The following is a 21,383-nucleotide window of genomic DNA, read 5'->3' as shown; positions in this document are numbered from 1 at the left end:
GCCGGAATCACATGACGCGTTGCAACATTTATTTGGGTCCCGCTTTGTGAGAACCGTTAGCTCAAATTAGCTTGATTAGCTACGTGTTCGGCTAAAGAATGTTTTGTCTTTCATAGTACCGAACAGATTCATTTCTTGAATTTTAAATCTCTCTTTCTTTTACTTGGTTATTTGCCTCCTTACAGCCACTATCGGCAGCCATGGCGAGCCGCGTCTCTTTTCACACACAGCTCTCGTCCATCATGGAGACGATGGCCAGGTCTGCCCTGAGTCAGGTCTGCAAACTGGTGGATGAGGACTCGGGAGAGCTGCGGCTGGAGCTGTCGCGGCTCCTGATTGCGAATTCAGCCCTGGAGGAGAAAGTGAACAGCCTGGAGTGTGAGCTGACGATCGTAAGAAGCGACGCCCCCAAGTTGTGTAAAAGTTATCGCAGCGTAGGTGTGCAGACTGTCAGTCACAAAGACGGAGAAGACCAGGGTAAGCTACTACACCAGCTCATGATGTGAATGAAATTATTTACTCTGTTTTTTCACGCTATTTTTTTTCTTATTCTGTGACTTTTCTTAAGCATCTGAGCCTCTCACTATAGAGGGGATATTTGGGAAAGATTGGTGTATGGATCTGTGGAAAGACAGAGACCCTTACAGTCTGCCGACATTCACTGACTCTCCACAGTCTCCTGATAAGGTGAGATAAAGTTATACACAGTGGTAATATGTTTTCATGTCTTTATGAGCAATAAACAGATTTGAATATTTAAAAAATCACGATTGAATTACATAAAAATATACACCTTTATATAAATTATTGCTACAATAGGAAATTCTGCTTGTGCCTAATTTAAAGAGTTGTGTTATTTTGCTTATAAACACATTTTCAAAACAAAAGAATGTTAAATTTATGCATAAACACTACACATGGGAATAATAAAGTAGTATTCATATTAGTGTGGGCTGCACAGTCACAGCTAGAAGATCCCCAATTCAGGTTTGGGATTTTTCTCTGTGGAGTTTCCATGTTCTCTCTGTGCATACGTGGGTTTTCTCCGGGTGCTCCAACTTCCTCCCACAATCCAAAAACATGGTAAGGGTAATTTATAGTTCTAAATTAGCTGTAGGTGTAATGTGCATGTGATAGACTGTCCAGGGTGTCTCCTCACTTCACCCTAACTCAGCTGGGATAGACTTAAGCCCCCCCGCGACCCTGATGAGGATTAGGTGGTGTATAGATAATGGATGGATGATATTAGTGCAAACACAACACATGTCACATTGTCATATTTTTTGACTAATCAGTTAATAATGAAAGTAAAGTGATCTTTAAATCATTTGGTCTTGAAACATCAAAATGCCTATCATGATTTGCAGTGGCCAATATGAAGTTTTTAAGCTGCAGGTTTATCCAACCATTAGTCCAAAACAGAAATTGTATTTGAGAAGCTAAAACCAGAGGAGGTTTTGCATTTTTCATTATCATTGACTGAAATAAATAATCAATTATCTCAGTCACTGAAAAGGTTGCTGTACTAAACTGTAACTTATCACTTTTTCTGTTTTTGTAGTCTGTAGCAACACTATCTGACCACATTACTGTGACTGAGATCAAAGAGGAGGATTACATGGAGGATGCTACTAGTAGCTGCCAGCAGGAAACACTCAGTGTTCAAGGTAAGGGAGGGAAGAAGAACAGATTTGGGATAGGACACAGTGCAGATTTGATAGTGTCATATTCTTTATGAGTGTTTGACGTTTTACCTTTGTGCAACAGAACATGAAGAAAACGATGCTGAGGAACCGGAGCAGCTGTCACTTGGTTACTCGGTTGATGGCAGCTCTTGTAGCCTGTCATTTGATCCGGATGGAGGACAAGTTGCATCTGCAGGTGGTATTGAAGAACAGTCTGTGCAGCTGGTATCAATCAATGACGCAGAAGAGGCCTTCAGCACTCACATCATTCCAATTGAAGAGGATGATGATGATGAGGACGATGATGATGTACAGTTTGTTCAAGAAAGTCAGCAGGAGCCAACAATGAGCACTGCAGTTGGGCTCAGCCATGACGAGCAGCAAACATCAACAGTAGACAACACTGAAAGCTGCGCTGCTCTGGATAAAGATTCACATGGAGACTTTAATATTCTTAATGCAGGAACTGCCAGAGGTCGAAGCACAAACAAATTTACTTGTCAAATATGTAGCAGGACGTTCTTTCACAAGGGCACTCTAACACACCACATGAAATCACACAGGTCAAACTTCTGCAGCATTTGTAAGCAGCATTTTCCTTACAGGAACAAGTTACACTTGCACTGCTGTGTGCCTCCAGTCCCCTCTGAAAGAGTCAGTCATTCTTGTGAGTTTTGCGGGAAGACGTTTGCCAACCCCTCCGCACTGAGGATTCACTATGTCGTCCACACCGGAGAGAAACCCTACAGTTGCAACCTGTGTGGGAAAGGGTTTACCCAGAAAGGCAATCTGAAATGTCACCTACGCATCCACACTGGCGAGAGACCATTCCGCTGTGCTAAATGTGGGAAGACTTTCACGCAAAAGGTGAACCTCAACCATCATTTAATGTCGCACATCAATCGTGAGGTTGTAGGAGACCAGCCCATTGCTGGGACACATCTTGAAAACCTGATGGCTGAAAGCTGTCAGTGACAGATTGTGTCAAAAGATCAAGTAGCTTTATTCATTAGAATGCACTGTGTACTGCTTCTCACTTTAGTGTAAGGATAGTTAATGTCATGTTTGTAATGTCTGTAGTGTAGTGCTTAAACAATATGGAATGTTTTTGTTAGTTGCATTTTCATTTCAGTGTTTCAGTTACTCTGTCTTTACAATAAAACACAGTCATGAATGTTCACTTTGTGACTTAAACTTTATTTGATAGAACTTTCATTTCAAAGTACGAGTTGTTTTTTTTAATCTGAATTTTTTTGCAGGGTTGCAAGAATTATATTCATTCTTTCAGTCTTTACATAATCAGTTTGAACAGTCTGAACAAAGCACATCTGACAGGACTTTGTGAAGGGCATGCAGGTGAGAGAAGTATCAACAGAAGGTTTGTCGGATGGGGATAATTCACTCAGCTCAGTCAGTGTGGTCTGTTCAGGGGGAATCGACAGGCAAATTTTGTGCTTGGTACAGATAATCTCAGTTTAGGCTAAAAGACTGTTCAGTACAAAATAAAGTGTGATTTAGAAAAAGAATACATTTTGGTTTGACTTCATATTGGCAACACAAAGCGTCTGTACAATTATGATGCAGCCATTATTTAATCAGTAACCATGTTTAGGCTGGAACAATTTCTAGAAATCACTTGAACATTATATGAACAACACATATCAACATTTTTTATTACAGTTCTGTTTTTCAGAGACTGGCTTCCACGCTTTTCTCTAGAAATGAGGCAAGAAATATAAATCAGTGGTGACATTATTAGGGCAATGACAGAGGGAGTTGTATTACTTCTATTTTGTTGCAAAGAGGTAGTTTTGAAGGTTTATGCTACATGTGTGCAAACAGTGGAGCACCCTCCCTTAAGTAATTATTTTGGCATTATCTGGAACAGGCCTTTTACAGCCTGAAACATGAGGTATGTATAACATGTAACACATGCATGGATGAAATGGACAGTTTCTTGTCACTGTTTGGATCCGTAACGGTGTCGCATCTCTTCTATGACAATTTCTTTATTAGCCTTTATGCAAAAGAGCTTGCTGAGGGCATTGTAAATTTTGGCAGTGAACCCCCTCATCGGTCAATGTGAATCTCACACAGTCGAATGGGAAAAGGACACAATCTCTTTACTGCTGTTTGGCTGCCGCAACATTTTCTTACATGAACTAAAACAGCAGGGGCAATAAAATGAGCTTTTCTTTGATACACATGGAGTATTTAAAATGTGTATTTTTCATCCATGTTTGAGGTTTCTGTAGACATACTGGTACATGTCGAGCCACTTTGTAGTGTAGCAGTACTTGCAGCACTTCTGGTATGAGGAGTTAATGAAAACACTGGTGGTGATTTAAACCATACTTGTATGCATAACATTTCCCACAATCCACACAGCTGTAAGGTTTTTCACCAGTATGCGTTCGAAGATGTATGTTCAGAGAGCTTTTCTGGGAAAAACTTTTGCCACAGTCCGAACAGCTGTACGGCTTTTCCCCCGAGTGCACACGCTGGTGTAATTTCAGGTATGTTTTCTGAGCAAACCGCTTCCCGCACACGGTGCAGCTGAATGGCTTCTCACCCGAGTGTCGTCTAATGTGGACTTTTAAACTGCTCAAATAGTTGAAGATTTTTCCACAGAATAAACACTCAAAATGTTTTGTTGGCCTCACAGGTCTTGGCTGAATGGTGTGCTCTTTGGTTGCATTAATTTGGATATTGTTCGTATAGTCCGAGTATTCTGCGATAGCTGACGGAGGATTTGTGTTGTCAACCAATGTGCTTGTTGTTGCATCTTCTATTAATTTGTCCATAATTGATGGCTGCATGCGTTGTTGTATTTGACTATCAGATGTCATGGGGAAGTTGTTTAAGTCCCCTGAGTGAAGCTGCAGGTCATCAAGAGAACGATGAAGCATGGTCTCCTCCTCAAACGTCCCAACAACTGTCAAATGAGAATAAATATGTTGAAAACATTTGCACTATCTTAAAATATAACAATTTGTTTTTATTCCACGCTTACCTTTCCTGTTATCAGTGATCCTCATCTGCTGGCCAATGGGATGATCGTCATAAGTTTCCTCTTTGACAAAGATGAGATCAGGTTCTCTTTCCATCAAGTCGATTACCTACAAACAAGAAAAACAGAGTGATCATTTAGACAGCTGACAACATGAATGAACTGAGAGAAGCTAAATCCTTCTGGTATTTGATTCACTGACCTGTGGTCCCATGCTTGTCATAGCAGCAGTCTCCACTGGATCTCTTCTTTGAGGTGGCAGTTTCTCTTCTCTCCACAGATCCATGCACCAGTCCTTTCCAAAAACTCCCTCGATGGCTGGGGCAAGCTGGTGCTGTTCTGAATCAGAATCAGAACCAGAATCTGTTGAAGTCTGAATGCTTTTTGTAACCTGACAAGTAGAACACTTAAAGAAGATTAAAATATTTTAATGCAAGTGTTACAAGACAAACTATGAAACTGTAGCAAATGAAAGCCATTATCTATTCATTATCTATACACGGCTTGATCCTCAATAGGGTCGCGGTAGACTGGAGTCTATCCCAGCTGACTTTGGGTGAAGGCAGTGGACTCCCTGAACAGATAAAAGTCTACCTTAGCTACACAGAGAGACAAACAATCACACTCATATTCACACCTGCAGAGAATTTAGAATCACCAGTTAACCTCAGCATGTTTTTGGACTGGGCTGTACAGTGTCTCAGTGGTTAGCACTGTTGCCTTGCAGCTAGAAGATCCCTGGTTTACGTCCCAGCCTGGGCCTGGGGTCTTTCTGTGGGGGATTTGCACGTTCTCCCTGTGCATGTGTGGGTTTTCTCTGGGTACTCCAGCTTCCTCCCACAGTCTAAAAATGTTGATGGATGTTTTTGGAGTGTGGGAGGAAGCCGGAGAACCCAGAGAATATGGAAACTCCCCACAGAAAAATCCCAGGCCCAGGCTGGGACGCGAACCAGCGACAGTGCTAATCACTGAACGAATGTGCAGCCCTCAAAGCTATTATGAAATAATAAAAATATTGTACTGTATCTATACAGATTGAGCAGCAATGTGCAAATGGCTTGCCTGGGAATGTGCTAAATCTCACAGCATGAAGCATAAAAAATTTAAAATGTGTAAAAGGATGATAATTACAATGAGAAGAAGCAGATATTAAATTGGGCCCATTATAGATTGCAATCAACAATAAAAACACAACAAGATTAACGGAAAACAATGGTGAAACAGCATTCACTTCTAGAAATAACTGATCTGAGGTTGTATTGTCCATTAGAGCTGAGAGACCACTAACAGTTGCATTATGCTGGATAAAAGCTGTCCAGTGTTGAAGCCCACAGAGAACGATCTCTCCACATCTCTACCTGCAGGGTGCCGACGGCTGGCTCCGTTGTTTACATGCGCTGGGTAGGTCTGCGCCTCCCTGGCTGCTCTCAGCTGGACCTCCAGCGAGTAGCACCTCTTCTTCAGCGCCTCATTCTCCGTCTTGTGCAGCGATATCTCGGTGTGAAGGACGGACGAACATTCATCTGCCAGGTTGCCTATTTCCACCAAGGCCGCCTTTGTTAGCTTGTCCAGGACCGCGGCTATCTGCGCTCGAAAACTTCGGTTTGCGGTGTCGCACATCATATCGTCAGGGAAGTACAATATTTCGAAATTTTGGCCCGATTCCCAGAGTAGCAACGGTGCTCCTTTAATCAAATATGTGAAATAGCGGAGGCGCAAGGAATTGTGGGTAAGCGAGATGCTCGCGCCACCAGCGTTTACGACGAGTACGTGAATGCAGCACAGTACGTAGAAACTGAGCCCGGTTTCTGAGCAAGAGAGGGAATAATAACAGCCTCTATCTACAAGTGAGGGTTATATTATTATCGTATATGCATCAAGAAAGCCATTTATTCAATAACAGACCCTGTTATCAATCTCTAAACCACATAATACATACAGTAAACAACCTTACAATCTGTCTATTTTTAATTCATGGCGTCAGTTGCTGAGTCTGGCGACATCAGTCTAATATATTTTAGTCTGGTGTATTTCAGTCTAGTGTATTTAGAAACAAGAATGTAAAGTTAAAAAAACAACAACTGCAAACTCTTCTACAAAATTAGTATCAACATAATTGTGATCAAAATATCAGCAGCTACAAATAATTAAGGGTGTGATTAACATAAATGACAACAGTGATAACAGTACTGATAACTAATAACAGTGCATTTTAAATTACTGTTTACTAAACAACATATAGAATCACTGCCCTCAAGTGATACAAATGAGGAACTGCAACATTAAATCTTTATAGTTAATAGTAATGATAATAGACCCTTTATTTGTTTACAAACATTGTGACGTTTTTTGTGGGCGGGGCTTATGCTGGAGGCAAAAGCAGAGCGAGAAGTCAAGCAGGACTGGGAGTATTTAGTTTGCGCTGCAAACTCGAGCATTTTTAACCCGTTAAACTTAAGTGTACCACCAGTGGTACACTTCCTAATTTGCATAGGAATTTAAAGAATGTCCGAAGGCTGCAAACGCGATTATATAAACATTATACGCCGATGGAAAGCTGAGATTCTCATGAATCCGCCCGTATAAACCACTTTCAGATGTGATTACCACAGCGGGTAATATAAACACATTTGTCCGACAAACAACATCCTTTCTCTGTACACGGCTTTAACGTACACAGCGCGACTCACATTTCCGGGTTCATTATTACACACAGATGAAAATATTCCACAAAAAACGGCCATAATCTAACCTTGGACATCCAGACGACCCAAGCCAGTAAACTATTTTGTCCAAAACATGTCTTGAAGTCGGTATATAATCCACGAATCGGTCGTTTTCAAGGAAATGTACCTTGCGATGCGCGTCCAATATGCCCTGTATTTCTCGTCATATTTAACGGGTTATTGTTTTTGATTGTATTTTTTTCTGTCTTGTTGTGTCCTTGTTTTTATGGTGTGTGTATTTGGACCCAGTGTCTGGAATAAAGCTGAATTGAATTGAATATGTTTTATTTACAAACAACACATTATGACACAAAATAGTCTGAGGTTTATGTGCCCAAACCATTTTGTTTTTCAAATCATACGTTTCACGTCGACTCCAGCTTCCTCCCACTATCCAAAAACATACTCAGGTTAATTGGTAACTCTAAATTGTCTGTAGGTGTGAATGTGATTGACTGTGACAGAATAAATCAGCTGGGGTAGACTCCAGCCCCCCTAATGAGGATTAAAATGTATAGATACTGGATGGAATTATCCTCTACTGACTCATAAGAAGTGTCTTGCTTAATACCGGTAGTTGCTGCAATTTTGACATCTCTACATTCCTGACACTTTGTACTATTGACAAGAATTTTGAAAACGAGAAACTGATTTATCGATTTGTTCGGTTTTCCAAAGTCAGATTACAAGAATCTCTCTCTCTCTCTCTCTCTCTCTCTCTCTCTCTATCTCTATCTCTCTCTCTATCTCTATCTCTATCTCGGGTCGTCAGCTGATTGAGCCACACCTGGGATCAAGCTGCTCAGCTGAATCTAATCTCCCTCAATTCCATTCCAGCTCTCTCTGACAGGAGTAGCTCTTCTCCAGGAGCACCAGCAGCATGATTTTTGAGTTTGTATTTGGTGTTGTTAATGCATAGTTTTGGGTGTTTTGGGTGAAAACAAAGCCACTTTTTAGTCACCACACAGGTGCTGTCTCCCTGTTTTGAGCCAAGCAGTAACAATATTAACACATATTTCCTTCATATTTGATCACGTGTATGGTAAAGCAGACAAACACTCAAATCGGGAACAAAGACCTTTATTTGCACAAAATATTGAACTCAAACAGCAGGAGTAGTTGCATTTTGTGGTTATTTAAGTGGTTCCATTTATGAATGTCCCACTGAATGTTGGTGCACATGATTCACTAGTGTACAGGTTCAGTGTAGGATCTAGATGTACTGTAAGGTGTTTTTTCAGATTACAGTTCTTTGTGAAACCTTTGCCGCATTTGATGCAAACAAAAGGTTTTTCCCCAGTGTGTGTGCGCTGATGCATATCGAGGGTGCATTTCTGAATAAAGCCCTTTCCACAAATAGGACAACGGTACGGCTTCTCCCCAGTGTGCGTGCGCTGATGGGTATAAAGGTGCCCTTTTTGTGCGTATCGCTTTCCACACAGTGTGCACCGGAATGGCTTCTCACCTGTGTGACTTCTCTGGTGTATTTCAAGCTGACTGAAGCATCTGAAGCTCTTGCCGCATTGCAAGCAGCCGAACCTTTTAGCAGCCGAGTTCCTCAAGCTGTGAAACTTCATATTCCTGAGTACACTTAAGCTTTGGGAGGCCACATTTTGACCCAAGCTTTTCCCAGCTTCTGCGTTTGAATGTGCAGGTGTAAGCTGTGGATTCCAGTGAGTTTCCCTTCGTCCTCGTTCAGCGAGAGACAGCTGGGTGAACAGAGGCTGCTGGGGTTTGGGAATCAAATCTGGACTCTTCTGGGTGTCTGTGACTGCTTCCCTTCCTGCTGACAGCAGGGAAACATGCTAAAATTCAGAAATCGTGTTGGTCCTATAGATGAATCCACAAATTGAATTAACTGATCTCAAAACAAAGTTGTTCTTTATAGTATGATGTGGTGCTGGATTTACGAAACATAAAGAGCATAAATTATGACCAGCATGGAAGTACCTTAGCAATAGCTGTCTTAACTTATGGTTACTCAAGATCCACTTGTAACGCAAGAATGGTTTGTCGTGGCTCAGAATTGGTATGTAAACATATATACATTGTTGTGCAGCCAATTGTAATACTTACTGTTTTCACTGGTCCTTGCTTGGTCAGTGTTTCCATTATCCACCTCTGGCTGCTCTTCCTTTACCACTATCAGTGCAGGCTGTTCTTTTGGTGGGTTTGGAAGCTAATGAGGAATGAGGTTTAAATAAATTGCATGTGTTACAAATGCAGGAGAAGGCACCACACCATTAATGAAACCACACAAGAGTTTAAAAGAGACTGCAGAAGAAAGGAAACGGAAGAAGTCTGGTTTATATGTGCTTTATAAAGTTTGGAAAGATGCTATGAAAAGGTATCAAGCTGCAGTTAAAAAAGCAAGTAGAAAACAGCCTTTTTTTCCAAGTTGATTTTAGCAAACTACTCTAATACCACATTTTTATTCAGAACAATAAATTGTCTTCTTGCCCTCTCCTCTTGTCATTTCATCAATCTCTCTCAAGAAACCTGTGAGACATTTTTGCAGTTTTTTACTGACAAAGTTAATGACATCAGGCAATCGATTACCCCACCTGATGTCTTCTACACAGCACATTTTTTTCATATTTCAAGAATTTTAGGGCGGTTTCTTTATCCCACATAATCAACTTCATAAATAAGATGAAACCAACTTTGTGCAGTCTCGACAGCATTCCCACAACATTTCCTAAAGAGATTATTGACACTGTTGAGTCCATCATTTTATTGATTATTAACATTCCCTTTAAACTGGTTGTTTCCCCCTCTGCTTTTAAACATGCTGTGGTCCAACGTCTTTTAAAGAAACCCAATCTTGGTCCCTCTGTTCTTAACAATTTTAGACTGATCTCCAAACTTCCATTTTTATCCAGAGTTTTAGAAAATATAGTTTCTAACCAGCTTTTATCATTTATGTGTCATACTAACATCTTTGACAACTCCCCATCTGAAATCATACTGTTCGACCCTCTAAATCCCCACAACAGCCTCACTGCCAACATCCTCAGTCCACTATCCACAAATGTACTGTAAAGCCCGCTGTCAGAAATCTAGGCATCCTATTTGATTCTGACCTCAGTTTCAACCCCCCACCCCACCCACATCAACAAAGTCATCCAGTCCTGCTTCCTCCAGGTAAGAAGCATTGCCAAAATCAAATCAATCCTCCCTCTATGGAGCCATAATGCTGACAGTAAGTTTTGGCATTGAAAAATGTTGAATTGAAAGCGAAAATACAAACATTGAAGTTTCAGTCTTACTGGCAGTGTTTTCGCGGAGCCATAATGGTGACAGTAAGTTTTGGCATTGAAAAATGTTGAATTGAAAGCGAAAAATACAAACATTGAAGTTGCAATCTTACTGGCAGTGTTTTCGCGTGAGGGGCGGGGGCTGGGGGGTGGGGCTTATAGCGCGAGAACGTGCTTCTTGGTTTTGAGGAAAGGGGACAGGAGCAGATTGCCCTGTGCTGGCTAACGCCATTTTCGTTTGACCAAGCATGGATCAGAGTTCACCTCAGGGGTGGATTGAACGTTATGTCATTCAGTCGTTTGACCAAAGGGCCGGTCCACATGTGGGCCGGTACGCTGGTATTTATTAAATAATTATGATTATTGGGCACCTGATGCCTGTATAGCTCATCGGGTTAAGCAGGCGACCCATGTATAGGGGCTGAAATCTGACGCAGCGGCCCGGGTCCTTTGCTGCATGTCATCCCCCTACTTTTCTCTCCATCTCCTGTCACTCTTCACTATGACTATCACAATAAAAAGGCAAAAAAAAAAAAAAATTATTATTTTTATTTGTTAAGCTGCCAAAATTATCAAATGTGATTTATATTCTTCCATCTGCATATTATATTTTTTCACGATGGTCTTAATGTGTGTTTCACAGGTAAAATGTTTGAAAAAGGATTTTTTATGGTCCTAACGGAGTGGAAATATCGCTTCACCATGGTAGAGTGTGACGATCTACATCAGATTAACTGGTGACAGTCTGTGGCCTCAGTCAGACAGAAAGAGCAAGAGAAGTTCTAATACCATTTTCAAAGCTTACTGCGATAAACCAGTTTGACCTGAGTTGTTCTACATTTAAACAGATTTTAAGTAAAACAATGACATCATATAAACCATCTGACCACATTCTAACCAGAGATTTCACATTCCAGCCTTCAGAATCCGTTATTCAGGATTTATTTATTTTACTGGGGCATTGCAAGTTAATCAACACTGCATTCCATAGAATCAATGCATTGTAAATTAAATGCATTGACTTTATAGAACACAAAATTAAAGGTATGTTTTTTTTATTTCTAAAGACATGGAACATTAATAGAGACGAGGATATTTATTCTACGAAACCTTAACAAGCCCACCCTTGAACTATATAGCTAGCTGCTGTACAAACAAGATCTCACAACTCAAGACATGAAACAATAAAATAAGAATGAATAAAAACAGACCAAATAAGATCATCTTGCTGAATTGTTCTACCATAAGTTCCATCTGCAGATTCCCTCTCAGACTAAAAACTGCCTCTTCACTGAACACCTTTACACTTATATATACAGGTCCTTCTCAAAAAATTAGCGTATTGTGATAAAGTTCAGTATTTTCTGTAATGTACTGATAAACATTAGACTTTCATATATGTTAGATTCATTACACACAACTGAAGTAGTTCAAGCCTTTTATTGTTTTAATATTGATGATATTGGCCAAAAAGTAAAGAAAAACCAAAAATCCCTATCTCAAAAAATTAGTACTTATGACTACCAATAGCTGTGAATAAATGTTTTTTTCCCCTTTCTATTAGCGTTATTTGACAGGTAAGTAGAGAGACGGACGGAAAAGTAGGGAGAAAACCTACAGCAAAAAGCCATGAGCTGGAGTTGAACCCAGGCCACTGCGTCGGGTTTATCTTCCTGTTTATAGAGCTCCTGTTCAGTCACCTGAGCTAATGCCCCAGTATATGTGATATACTGAAAGAAATTGGTGTCTTTTCTCAATGACGTCAGTTTAGAGTAGTATGACATAAAGTTCTGCTGCTGGTTTGAACATGAATGTCCTGTGAATTTTGCTAAATTGCTGCATTTCAAATCCAATACCTTAAATACTGCTGGGCTGTTTTGGTCAAATTTTTATGTTTGTGTTATTTAAATAAAACAGTGTAGCTACAATGTGACCTAAACCTGCCAATACTGTATCAATATATTAACGTTATACTGCAACGGGCCGTTTTGATGTCTGCATAAGCATTTTTCGAAATAGAATGACACTGCCTACTCTATGATAGAAACATTATACACCGATGGAAAGCTTAGATTCTCATGAATCCGCCGGTATCAACCACTTTCAGATGTGATTACCACAGCGGATAATATAAACACATTTGTCCGACAAACAATGAATATCCATCCATCCGTTCTCTATACACGGCTTTAACGTACACAGCACGACTCACATTTGTAGGTTCATTATTACACACAGATGAAAAATATTCCACAAAAAACGGCCATAATGCAACCTTGGACATCCAGACGAAACAAGCCAGTAAAATATTTTGTCCAAAACACGTCTTGAAGTCGGTATATAATCCACGAATCGGTCGTTTTCGAGGAAATGCACGTCCAATATTCCCTGTATTTCTCATCACATTTTTATTTACAAATAAAATATTAGCGATTTTTTGTACTGAAAATGGCTGGAATTGACTGTACCTTATAGGGCTACATAACGTGTACACCGTGTGCTGGTCTCCTGTCTGCTGCTTTAACAGGTTTTAACAGTAAACAGAGATCGCAGCTCCACTGGTTCCACAGTCTATGTTCCAACCGCAGTGATATAGTTTTTCTTTCATGTAGCCTGACAGCGCATGACTTTTAAATGAGAACGCCTCTTATTTCCAGTTATTTTGTCAAGACCGAAATGTATAGAACAGCAGAAATCTCATTTTATAGACAAAGTTGTCCCATTGTTTATTTCCTGGTCAGTAGGTAACGGGTCCTGAAAAGCCACGCCTACGAAACATCTGTCTCAGAAACCCTGCTATCACCAGTTGATCGGAACACCGGCCCTGGTTCACCTGGACCTGGGACTTCGAAAATGCCAGTAAGTCTGTTTCTCTTTGTACGTATTAGTATATAATATTTTTCCACACAGAACCTTGTGGCGTTAAAACCACTTTAGGCTTCATATTATGCTAATTTAGCAAATGTGTTAACGTTCTCTAAGCTAGCTAATGTAAAAAGGCTTTGACTCGTTTCTGCAGACAAATTTCCATTTACAGGAGGGATTCTTCATCAACTTAAATATTAATATTATTATTCAATATTATTTATTAAATAACTTAAATATTATTTCGCAACAACTTAGCCCCTCCAGAAAAAACGCAGGCAAAAATCCTTGATTCTGCGAGTAAAAAACCTTGATTCTGCGGACTAAATCCTTGATTATGCATTAGCTAGCTTAGAGAACGTTAGCACGTTTGCTAAATTAGCATAATATGAAGCCTAAAGTGGTTTTAACACCACAAGGTTCTGTGTGGAAAAATATTATATACTAATACGTACAAAGAGAAACAGACTTACTGCCGTTTTCGAAGTCTCAGGTCCAGGTGAACTCTGATCCATGCTTGGTCAAACGAAAATGGTGTTAGCCAGCACAGAGCAATCTCCTCCTGTCCCCTTTCCTCAAAACCAAGAAGCACGTTCTCGCGCTATAAGCCCCGCCCCCCCAGCCCCCGCCCAACATTTTTCAATGCCAAAACTTACTGTCAGCATTATGGCTCCGCAAAAACACTGCCAGTAAGACTGAAACTTCAATGTTTGTATTTTCGCTTTCAATTCAACATTTTTCAATGCCAAAACTTACTGTCAGCATTATGGCTCCATATCCCTCAGTCAGACCTTGAAAAAAAATCATCCATGTCCTCATTTTTTCCCATCTTGATTACAGCAACTCCCTTTTATCGGGCATTCCACAAAAATCCCTCTCCCGCCTCCAACTTGTCCAGAATGCAGCAGCTTGGCTTCTTACTGGTTTTAACAGATGACATCACATCTATCTTGTTCTGGCTTACCGGGCCTTCTCTATCAGGACGAGTCAGCTTTGGAATGACCTGCCTGATGAGATAAGGCTCACCAAATCAGTAAATTCACTTTTATAGACTCGCCTTCCAGTAAAGTTCTCTTTTACTTCTTGTTTATCACTATGTTCTACCTGTCGAAGCACTTTGTGAATGTTCTTCTGAAAGGTGCTATCTAAAAAAAGTTATTACTGTATGATACTTTCTTTAAACCTGAAAAAAAAAATCACTGAAGGCTAGCCCTTATTCACAATGATGTGGTATTTAAATTTGATTTAAAAGGATGCAACACATAAAGAGAGATGAAGTCTGGTAAAACAAGATACAAATAGAGTTAAGATGAAATCATTAATTCAAATTGACCAGGCTTATTGCAGACTTACCTCAGCTGCAACTTGATCTTCTCCTTGATGCAAGCCACTTATCTCAGGGGAGCAACTTGTACTTTCCCATGGGCTTTCACTAGGGATGCAACACACTAAGATTAAATACACCAAATAGTAGCAAAGACGGTAAAGGTCATAATGTAGATTAATTTTTGATGCCAACACAGCAGATACTCAATCTACCAACAAATGTACACACAAGGATCAGCGAGGATACCTTTTTATTGCAGGTCTTGTCCTGTCAGGCTCCACTGAAAGGTTTTCTGAAGTGTCCCTCACCACTGAACATGCTGATCCTGCGTCCTGTCTGCCTCCCTGTGCGATATAAAGCAGTTTCTCCATCAGGTGCAGTTTCTCTGTGAGCGAGGCGATTTCGTTGCGTCCTCGAGTTATCTCGATTTTCAGCATCTTCGACTCGATCTCCACCAGTTTGCTTATTTCCATCACAGCTGTTTTGGATAACGCGTCCATGATGGAGACGAGCTGTGCTTGGAAAGAAAAGACTGTCGACATGATTGTTTTTTTTCCTGTTCTGTTGGTTTCTGAGACACACGAAATGCACCCAAATGAATTGCAGCAGCCAAAGAGTCTTTGTGTTCACTGTGAAATAGAGTTGCAATGAAACGCACTAGAGGAGCTGTGTGAGCATGTCTGGAACATACGCGTGAACGTCCCTTCAAAACTCGAGTAGCATGTAGCAAAACTCAAGTGGTTGTGTTTGACACAGTGTTTCCATCTAGCGGCCAGGAGGAAGCACCGCAGTCACACACTAAATACAGCTTTTATATTGATAAATCTTCATCTGCTGACATCAAAATGAATCCAAGTTGTGTGAAAGTACATAAATTATCCACAGTGATTTGTTTTTTGCACCCTTATTAACCTGCTAACCGGTAAGTTAACTTTTCCGGGTAGTGGTTGCTTCTTAGTCGAAGACTACATTGGCCAGAATGCAGTGCGGTCCAAGCTAGAATGTGATTGGCTGTTTGAAAACGCGTTTCAGGAAGTAGCTGAATTACATTTGCCGACTGAAAATCCTCATGACAGTCTGTTGTCGAGATTCCAACTGCTAGGTAAGAGAACTTTATTATTTTTAAAAATATATATATATACATTGTTAAAGCTTACGAGTCTGTAGAATTCAAAATTTCAAGAAGTAGGCGTCATTTCTTCTCTGTAGCTCCAAAAGATGCTATTACATTTTCCTGTTGTGATTAGCAGCTTAGTCTCCAGTGCTCCTTTTGAACTGTCCCGGTGCAAATGCAGGAGTATTTTTTTCCAATTAAGTTAAACTAATGTAAAAGAATGGCTTTAATATATCAGCACAAGAATTTTGGATACTTTATTGCAAGATTTACTATAGGACATTTGCAGACATCATGATGACTTGCAGAAATGTTTTGTAATTGACTTCCTTATCTGTTGCTTAATTCTTTTGTGTTCTACCTTGGCAGTCCCTCCCACACGGTGCTCTCATGGCTGGAAGAAGAGTTGCTGTGTTCCCTTCTTCAGCAGAGCTTGGCCCAGTGCTGGCCCAGCTGGTGACGTCACGGGCTGAGAAGGCCATCTCTGCTCATGGCAGGTTCACTTTGGGCCTGTCAGGAGGAAGCCTCGTGTCCATGCTCAGCAAAGAGCTCCTCGCCTTGCCAGAGCTGGACTGCAGCAAGTGGGTGGTCGGCTTCTGTGACGAGCGACTAGTTTCTTTTGATGATCCAGAGAGCACCTATGGACTGTACAAGGTAACCCTACAGCAAAGTTTGCTTTATGGCATTGTGTTTGCACCATATAACTTTTTTTTTTTTTTGAAATTCTATCCATTATTATTTTATTTTTTTTTATGTTTTACATACACTACTGTTCAAAAGTTTGGGGTCATCCAGGCAATTTCAAGTTTTGCATGAAAACACACTTTTATTCATGTGCTAACATAATTGCACAAACATTTTCTAATCATCAATTAGCCTTTCAACATCATTCGCTAACACAGTGTAGCATTAGAACACTGGAGTGATAGTTGCTGGGAATGGGCCTCTGTACCCCTATGTAGATATTCCTTTAAAAATAAGCCATTTCCATTAGTCATTTATCATATTAACAATGTCTAGACTGTGTTTATGATTAATGTTATTTACATTGAAAAAAATGCTTTTCTTTCAAAAATATGGACATTTCTAAGTGACCCTCAATGTTTTGAATGGTAGTGTACACTCCCAGTCAAAAGTCTGGCCATACCTTTTCGTTCAGTGCTTTTAATTTATTTGTATTGCTTTCTGCATTGTACTAGCCTAGCAACTCTCGACAGGGAGGGAGGCGGGCTAAAAGGTTGTCTTTCAAATCACTCTGCAGCAATTGGGTAGGTATAAAACCAATCAGCGCGACGAATAGGCTGACGTAGTTCCTAGAGCGCTGGAATTTAGAGGATGCGGTAGTTCGGTGAAGCTTTATTTATACAGTCAATGGGTGAAGCTCGAGTATATTACAGACATGTTAACAGAAAGATTATTCAGAGTCGGTGCTAATGGAGCTCAACGACTGTTGTCGTTTTTGTTGTCGACCCTGGCAGAGAATTAAATTTGTTGCCGTGGGTTGTCTAGCGCGGCTAGGCTAGTTGTTTCTGGTTGTTTCTGTCAGAATTGTCGCGCCTCTGTCGTCACTTAGTTACGCCCGCCTTCTGACTCTACACTTCATGGTGATTCGTCGGCCAGTTTTAGGAGCATCCAACCTCGATGCTTACCGAGGGTAACTAGACCCACCCTTGCAGAGAATTAAATTCGTTGCCGTGGGTTGTCTAGCGTGGCTAGGCTAGCATTGTACTACACAAAAAAATGGGCGTTGTGAAATGATGATGATGATGATGGACTAATCAAGAGTTGGGTCATGGACCAGAAACCACAAGTCAGCAATGACTCCAACATCCTCAAAGCATATGAGGTTGTCGTAGTGTGTGTTCAGATCGTCACACCATGGGAGTAGTGGTTAAAGCTACCGATTAGACGGCTGGAGGTTCAAGCCCTAGCAAGTTGGGTCCATGAACAAGGCCCTTAACCCTATCTGCTCCAGTGGTGCCTTAGCGTGGCTGACCCTGTGCCCTGACCCGATCTTAGTGGGATATGTAAAAAGATCATTTTCCCTTGTATAAAAAAATAGCTGTCTGACTGGCATCGTTGACTTTCAAGGGTTTGGCTACAACCATAGCTGTAACATTCTAGCAGCCAACAGCCCGTTCTTTTATTTGTCTTGTCATCTGTGGCATTGTAAGGTGACCTGACTATGGTGTCGACTGAGCTGATAATTTTAACCATTTTCTAAACAGAACAATAGAAATGCTCTTCGAAGTCAGAAAAGAAGCTCCTTTTCATGCTGTGTTTGTATTTTTGTTCAGTGTATTATTAGAATAAAATACGGCACTTTTCTTCCTCTCCAGAATCAATTGTTTTCCAAAGTCAACATTCCTGATAGTGGGATTCTAACCATCGACCCGTCTCTGCCAGTGAACGAATGTGCTGAGGATTATTCCCGCAAACTGAAAGAGGTATAGTTCAATTACACGCTTTTAGATTTTAGCACTTGTGGAATTTTTACAATATTGTTTCACTGCTTTCGAACACGCAGACCTTCCCAGATGGCGATTTCCCTGTGTTTGACCTGTTACTGTTGGGTATGGGGCCAGATGGACACACTTGCTCCCTTTTCCCAGACCATCCTCTTCTGGAGGTGAGGGGGAATTTGTCTCTTCTATAGGAAATTTCTGCACACACAGGATTATAACTTTTTAAGAACAAATGTTTCACATTTGTTTGGGAAGCTCATGTTTCTTATACTTTGTACCATTGCTGTGTCATTACAATCCTAAAAACACGATTCCATGTCTGGATGTTGAGTCACATTCAACAATTGTACTAATTTAGGACTGTATATATTTGCCACTGGTCATTAAGTTGTCAGGCTTTGGGCATTCTGCAAATGTTTCTTTAAATGTTACCTTTCTACTGCAGATGGCATATAAAACGCATTATTTAATTCTGTCAGGGCTACTATTTAAGGAGACTTGTCTGAGCTCGGATGCGGTTTGCCAGTTTCAATGAACAGTGTGTTCTTCTGTCCTGTCATTTCTCTAGACTATGTATGGATGATTGATGGGTTTCAATTTGGGCACAACTTTACAGTCTTCACTGTTGTCCCTTGTTGTGTTTCTGTGAGGAAAAACTCCCTCATGTAACATTTTAGATTTGAAAGTCACTTTGAAAGTCTAGTCTTTTGGTTGTGGTTCTCACCTTGGTACTTTTTGGTGATATGAAAAATGATTCAGTATGGCTGTACCCCATATTCAGGAAACCAAGAAGATTGTGGCCCCTATCAGCGACTCTCCCAAACCACCACCACAGCGTGTAACTATGACTCTCCCAGTGGTGAACTCTGCACGCTGTGTGGCTTTTGTATCAACAGGAGGGAGCAAAGCAACCATTTTGAAGGTAATGTTTAGAGAGTTTTCACAAAAGACGCACATTCCAAATTCAGAATTTAATAACCCTGTTATTTCCATAGCACAATAAATCATCTTAGGTGAGCACAAAGAAACCGTTAAGTACAAGGCAAAACAGAGCAAGAAAAAATGTCATTAAGCACTTTGGGTTCAATTACTTGATTCAATAAGTGATTATAAATTGAGTGGGATCAGTAAACCAAACAGAAGAATGAGACTAAAATGAACTCTGAAGACATAAAAAAAGACTAATATGAGCACAAATTGATGCTTCTCTTTATTTCCAGCTGAATAGAAAGTAAAGTCTGCATAGATTCTAGAGGTGAGTGGATCGATCCAAATATCAAGAATATTGATGCAAGCATTGATACTGAACGATACCAGTGTAATAAGATCGATACTTTAGTTTCAGTTTGTCTTCTGTATGCCAATTACAAAGACTGTCTGAGCAGCATCCACCACAGTCTGCACTGTGAGGCGTTTAAGGAACATTGGTAAATGTAGGGTCAGTCGATAAGCAAATGTTCAGCTAGTGAAGTGTTTCACCTGTAACTAGGTGGGCACAACAAACTGACAATGCCTGTCGCGCTTTATTATCAAAGATGATAACCATGGGGGGAATTCTTTCGGATTCATCATTCCAAAAGTAACTGTGCAAAAAATGTAATGTGAAGTGCATCCTAAAAGAGCATTTCCTATTCCAGTGACAGAAGTATTGCGCAAATATTAACCAAACTGTCAAAAATGAACACTTTAAGGAGGCGATCCCTCACTTTGTGATTTCATCGGCAGATTCTTCCTCGTCTCACCCACAGAAAACCTAACCAGGAATTAGTCTGATTCTTAAACCCTGTAAGCATATACAACCCCGTCTTCATACTAGATGTGGACGGCCATATACAGCACCTAACCTTTGTTCTAAACCAACCAACTTCTGGAAAAGCTGGTCTGGAGTATCGGTATCGACAATAGTGGCCCTGTATTTGTTTGGTATGAAATTGATACCAAATCTTGCAGTAGATTAGTAGATTCTCAGTCTCCACATGATAGTACTGTGTGCTAAAGTAGGAGGGAGCTGGACTTCTTTTAATTTGAAATCCAGTGGCCTTCTATTTGAACACATAGACAAAACAAAAAAACGAAATAATTTATAAATCAGCACCTTTAGGACCCACAAGCCCAGGAGAAATACAGTTTATACTACTCAGTTATGTAACCTTACTATTGTATTTTGACACCGTCACCCTTTTCTTTCAGGAAGTGTTGGAGGGGAGAGAGGGTTCAGCATTTCCAGCCGCCCGTGTTGTCCCGACCAGCGGCGAGCTGTTCTGGCTTGTGGATGACCCTGCAGCTGCCTCTTTAACTATCCAGGTAGAGAGGCCAGGCTCAGGGGCCAAACTGTAGAGCTGGTGGCCTAATGAAGGCAGAAGGTCGACACTGTTTGAAAACTTTGAACGAAGACACTGGAAAATAGTGCAAGACATTCCTACACAGGTCAGATAGTGGGTTAAGATACAGAGATGAAAAAGTAAAAACAACTTTGTGATAAAGCACTTATTGTAACTTTGGTTGGTGAGAGGACAAGTCAGATTTAAGTCAACTTCCACACCAAAGAAGTGAATTGTTGTTTAGTTGTGCAACAAGTAAAGTTAGAAAACAGGAAACATGCATTTTATATACACTGAGAAGGAGCTTTGTATTGAAATCATGTTGCTTTTAGCATTTTTGTGTGTGTGGTATATAGAAAAATAAGAGTGTTTCTGTCTTAAAACATGATTGAAGGGGGGCTTTATTATTTTTATTTTCTTTATATTAACCTGACCAAGTTACTTTATTGTGAAATCAGGGTCTTCACATCCTTTTGTAACATTTCAAATTAAATCATTTACCTTTGGCACTAAAAAAAACAGCGTCCATTTGTAGTTTTGTTGCTGATAACAACATAATATTAATCTATAACATTTAGCAATTTAAAAATAAAACGTGAATTGAACATTTGCC

At 40.4% G+C, this 21,383-nt stretch overlaps 4 protein-coding genes across 5 annotated transcripts; 2 read left to right on the top strand and 2 right to left on the bottom strand.

Moving 5' to 3' along the window:
• Window positions 1-49: 49 nt before the first annotated feature.
• LOC110962404 (zinc finger protein 473-like) lies at window positions 50-2,865 on the top strand. Its single transcript, XM_022210357.2, has 4 exons — window positions 50-477; window positions 569-687; window positions 1,562-1,667; window positions 1,768-2,865. Exons 1-4 carry the CDS (start codon window positions 201-203, stop codon window positions 2,658-2,660), a joined length of 1,395 nt encoding a protein of 464 aa, XP_022066049.2. The 5' UTR covers window positions 50-200; the 3' UTR covers window positions 2,661-2,865.
• Window positions 2,862-6,548, bottom strand: LOC110962406 (zinc finger protein 239-like). Its single transcript, XM_022210361.2, has 4 exons — window positions 6,054-6,548; window positions 4,898-5,034; window positions 4,699-4,804; window positions 2,862-4,620 (listed from the first exon to the last, which is right to left on the bottom strand). The coding sequence occupies exons 1-4, from the start codon at window positions 6,316-6,318 to the stop codon at window positions 4,007-4,009; spliced, it is 1,122 nt and encodes a 373-aa protein (XP_022066053.1). The 5' UTR covers window positions 6,319-6,548; the 3' UTR covers window positions 2,862-4,006.
• A 1,937-nt stretch (window positions 6,549-8,485) lies between these two features.
• Window positions 8,486-15,614, bottom strand: LOC110962405 (zinc finger protein 175-like). Of its 2 annotated transcripts, none has more exons than XM_022210358.2 (4): window positions 15,117-15,614; window positions 14,897-14,975; window positions 9,498-9,600; window positions 8,486-9,207 (listed from the first exon to the last, which is right to left on the bottom strand). In XM_022210358.2, exons 1-4 carry the CDS (start codon window positions 15,410-15,412, stop codon window positions 8,558-8,560), a joined length of 1,128 nt encoding a protein of 375 aa, XP_022066050.1. In that variant the 5' UTR covers window positions 15,413-15,614; the 3' UTR covers window positions 8,486-8,557. The 2 variants fall into 2 exon arrangements, with proteins under 2 accessions (XP_022066050.1, XP_022066051.1); XM_022210359.2 differs by having other exon boundaries at window positions 8,486-9,204.
• A 252-nt stretch (window positions 15,615-15,866) lies between these two features.
• On the top strand, window positions 15,867-21,375 carry pgls (6-phosphogluconolactonase). The gene is made up of 6 exons (XM_051941616.1): window positions 15,867-15,972; window positions 16,354-16,638; window positions 18,324-18,431; window positions 18,512-18,613; window positions 19,231-19,371; window positions 20,640-21,375. The coding sequence occupies exons 2-6, from the start codon at window positions 16,375-16,377 to the stop codon at window positions 20,784-20,786; spliced, it is 762 nt and encodes a 253-aa protein (XP_051797576.1). The 5' UTR covers window positions 15,867-15,972; window positions 16,354-16,374; the 3' UTR covers window positions 20,787-21,375.
• Window positions 21,376-21,383: the final 8 nt, after the last annotated feature.

This window comes from Acanthochromis polyacanthus, chromosome 21, assembly GCF_021347895.1.
Source record: "Acanthochromis polyacanthus isolate Apoly-LR-REF ecotype Palm Island chromosome 21, KAUST_Apoly_ChrSc, whole genome shotgun sequence".
In the NCBI taxonomy this organism is placed as follows: Eukaryota; Metazoa; Chordata; class Actinopteri; family Pomacentridae; genus Acanthochromis; species Acanthochromis polyacanthus.
This window is presented reverse-complemented; position numbering and strand designations above follow the sequence as displayed.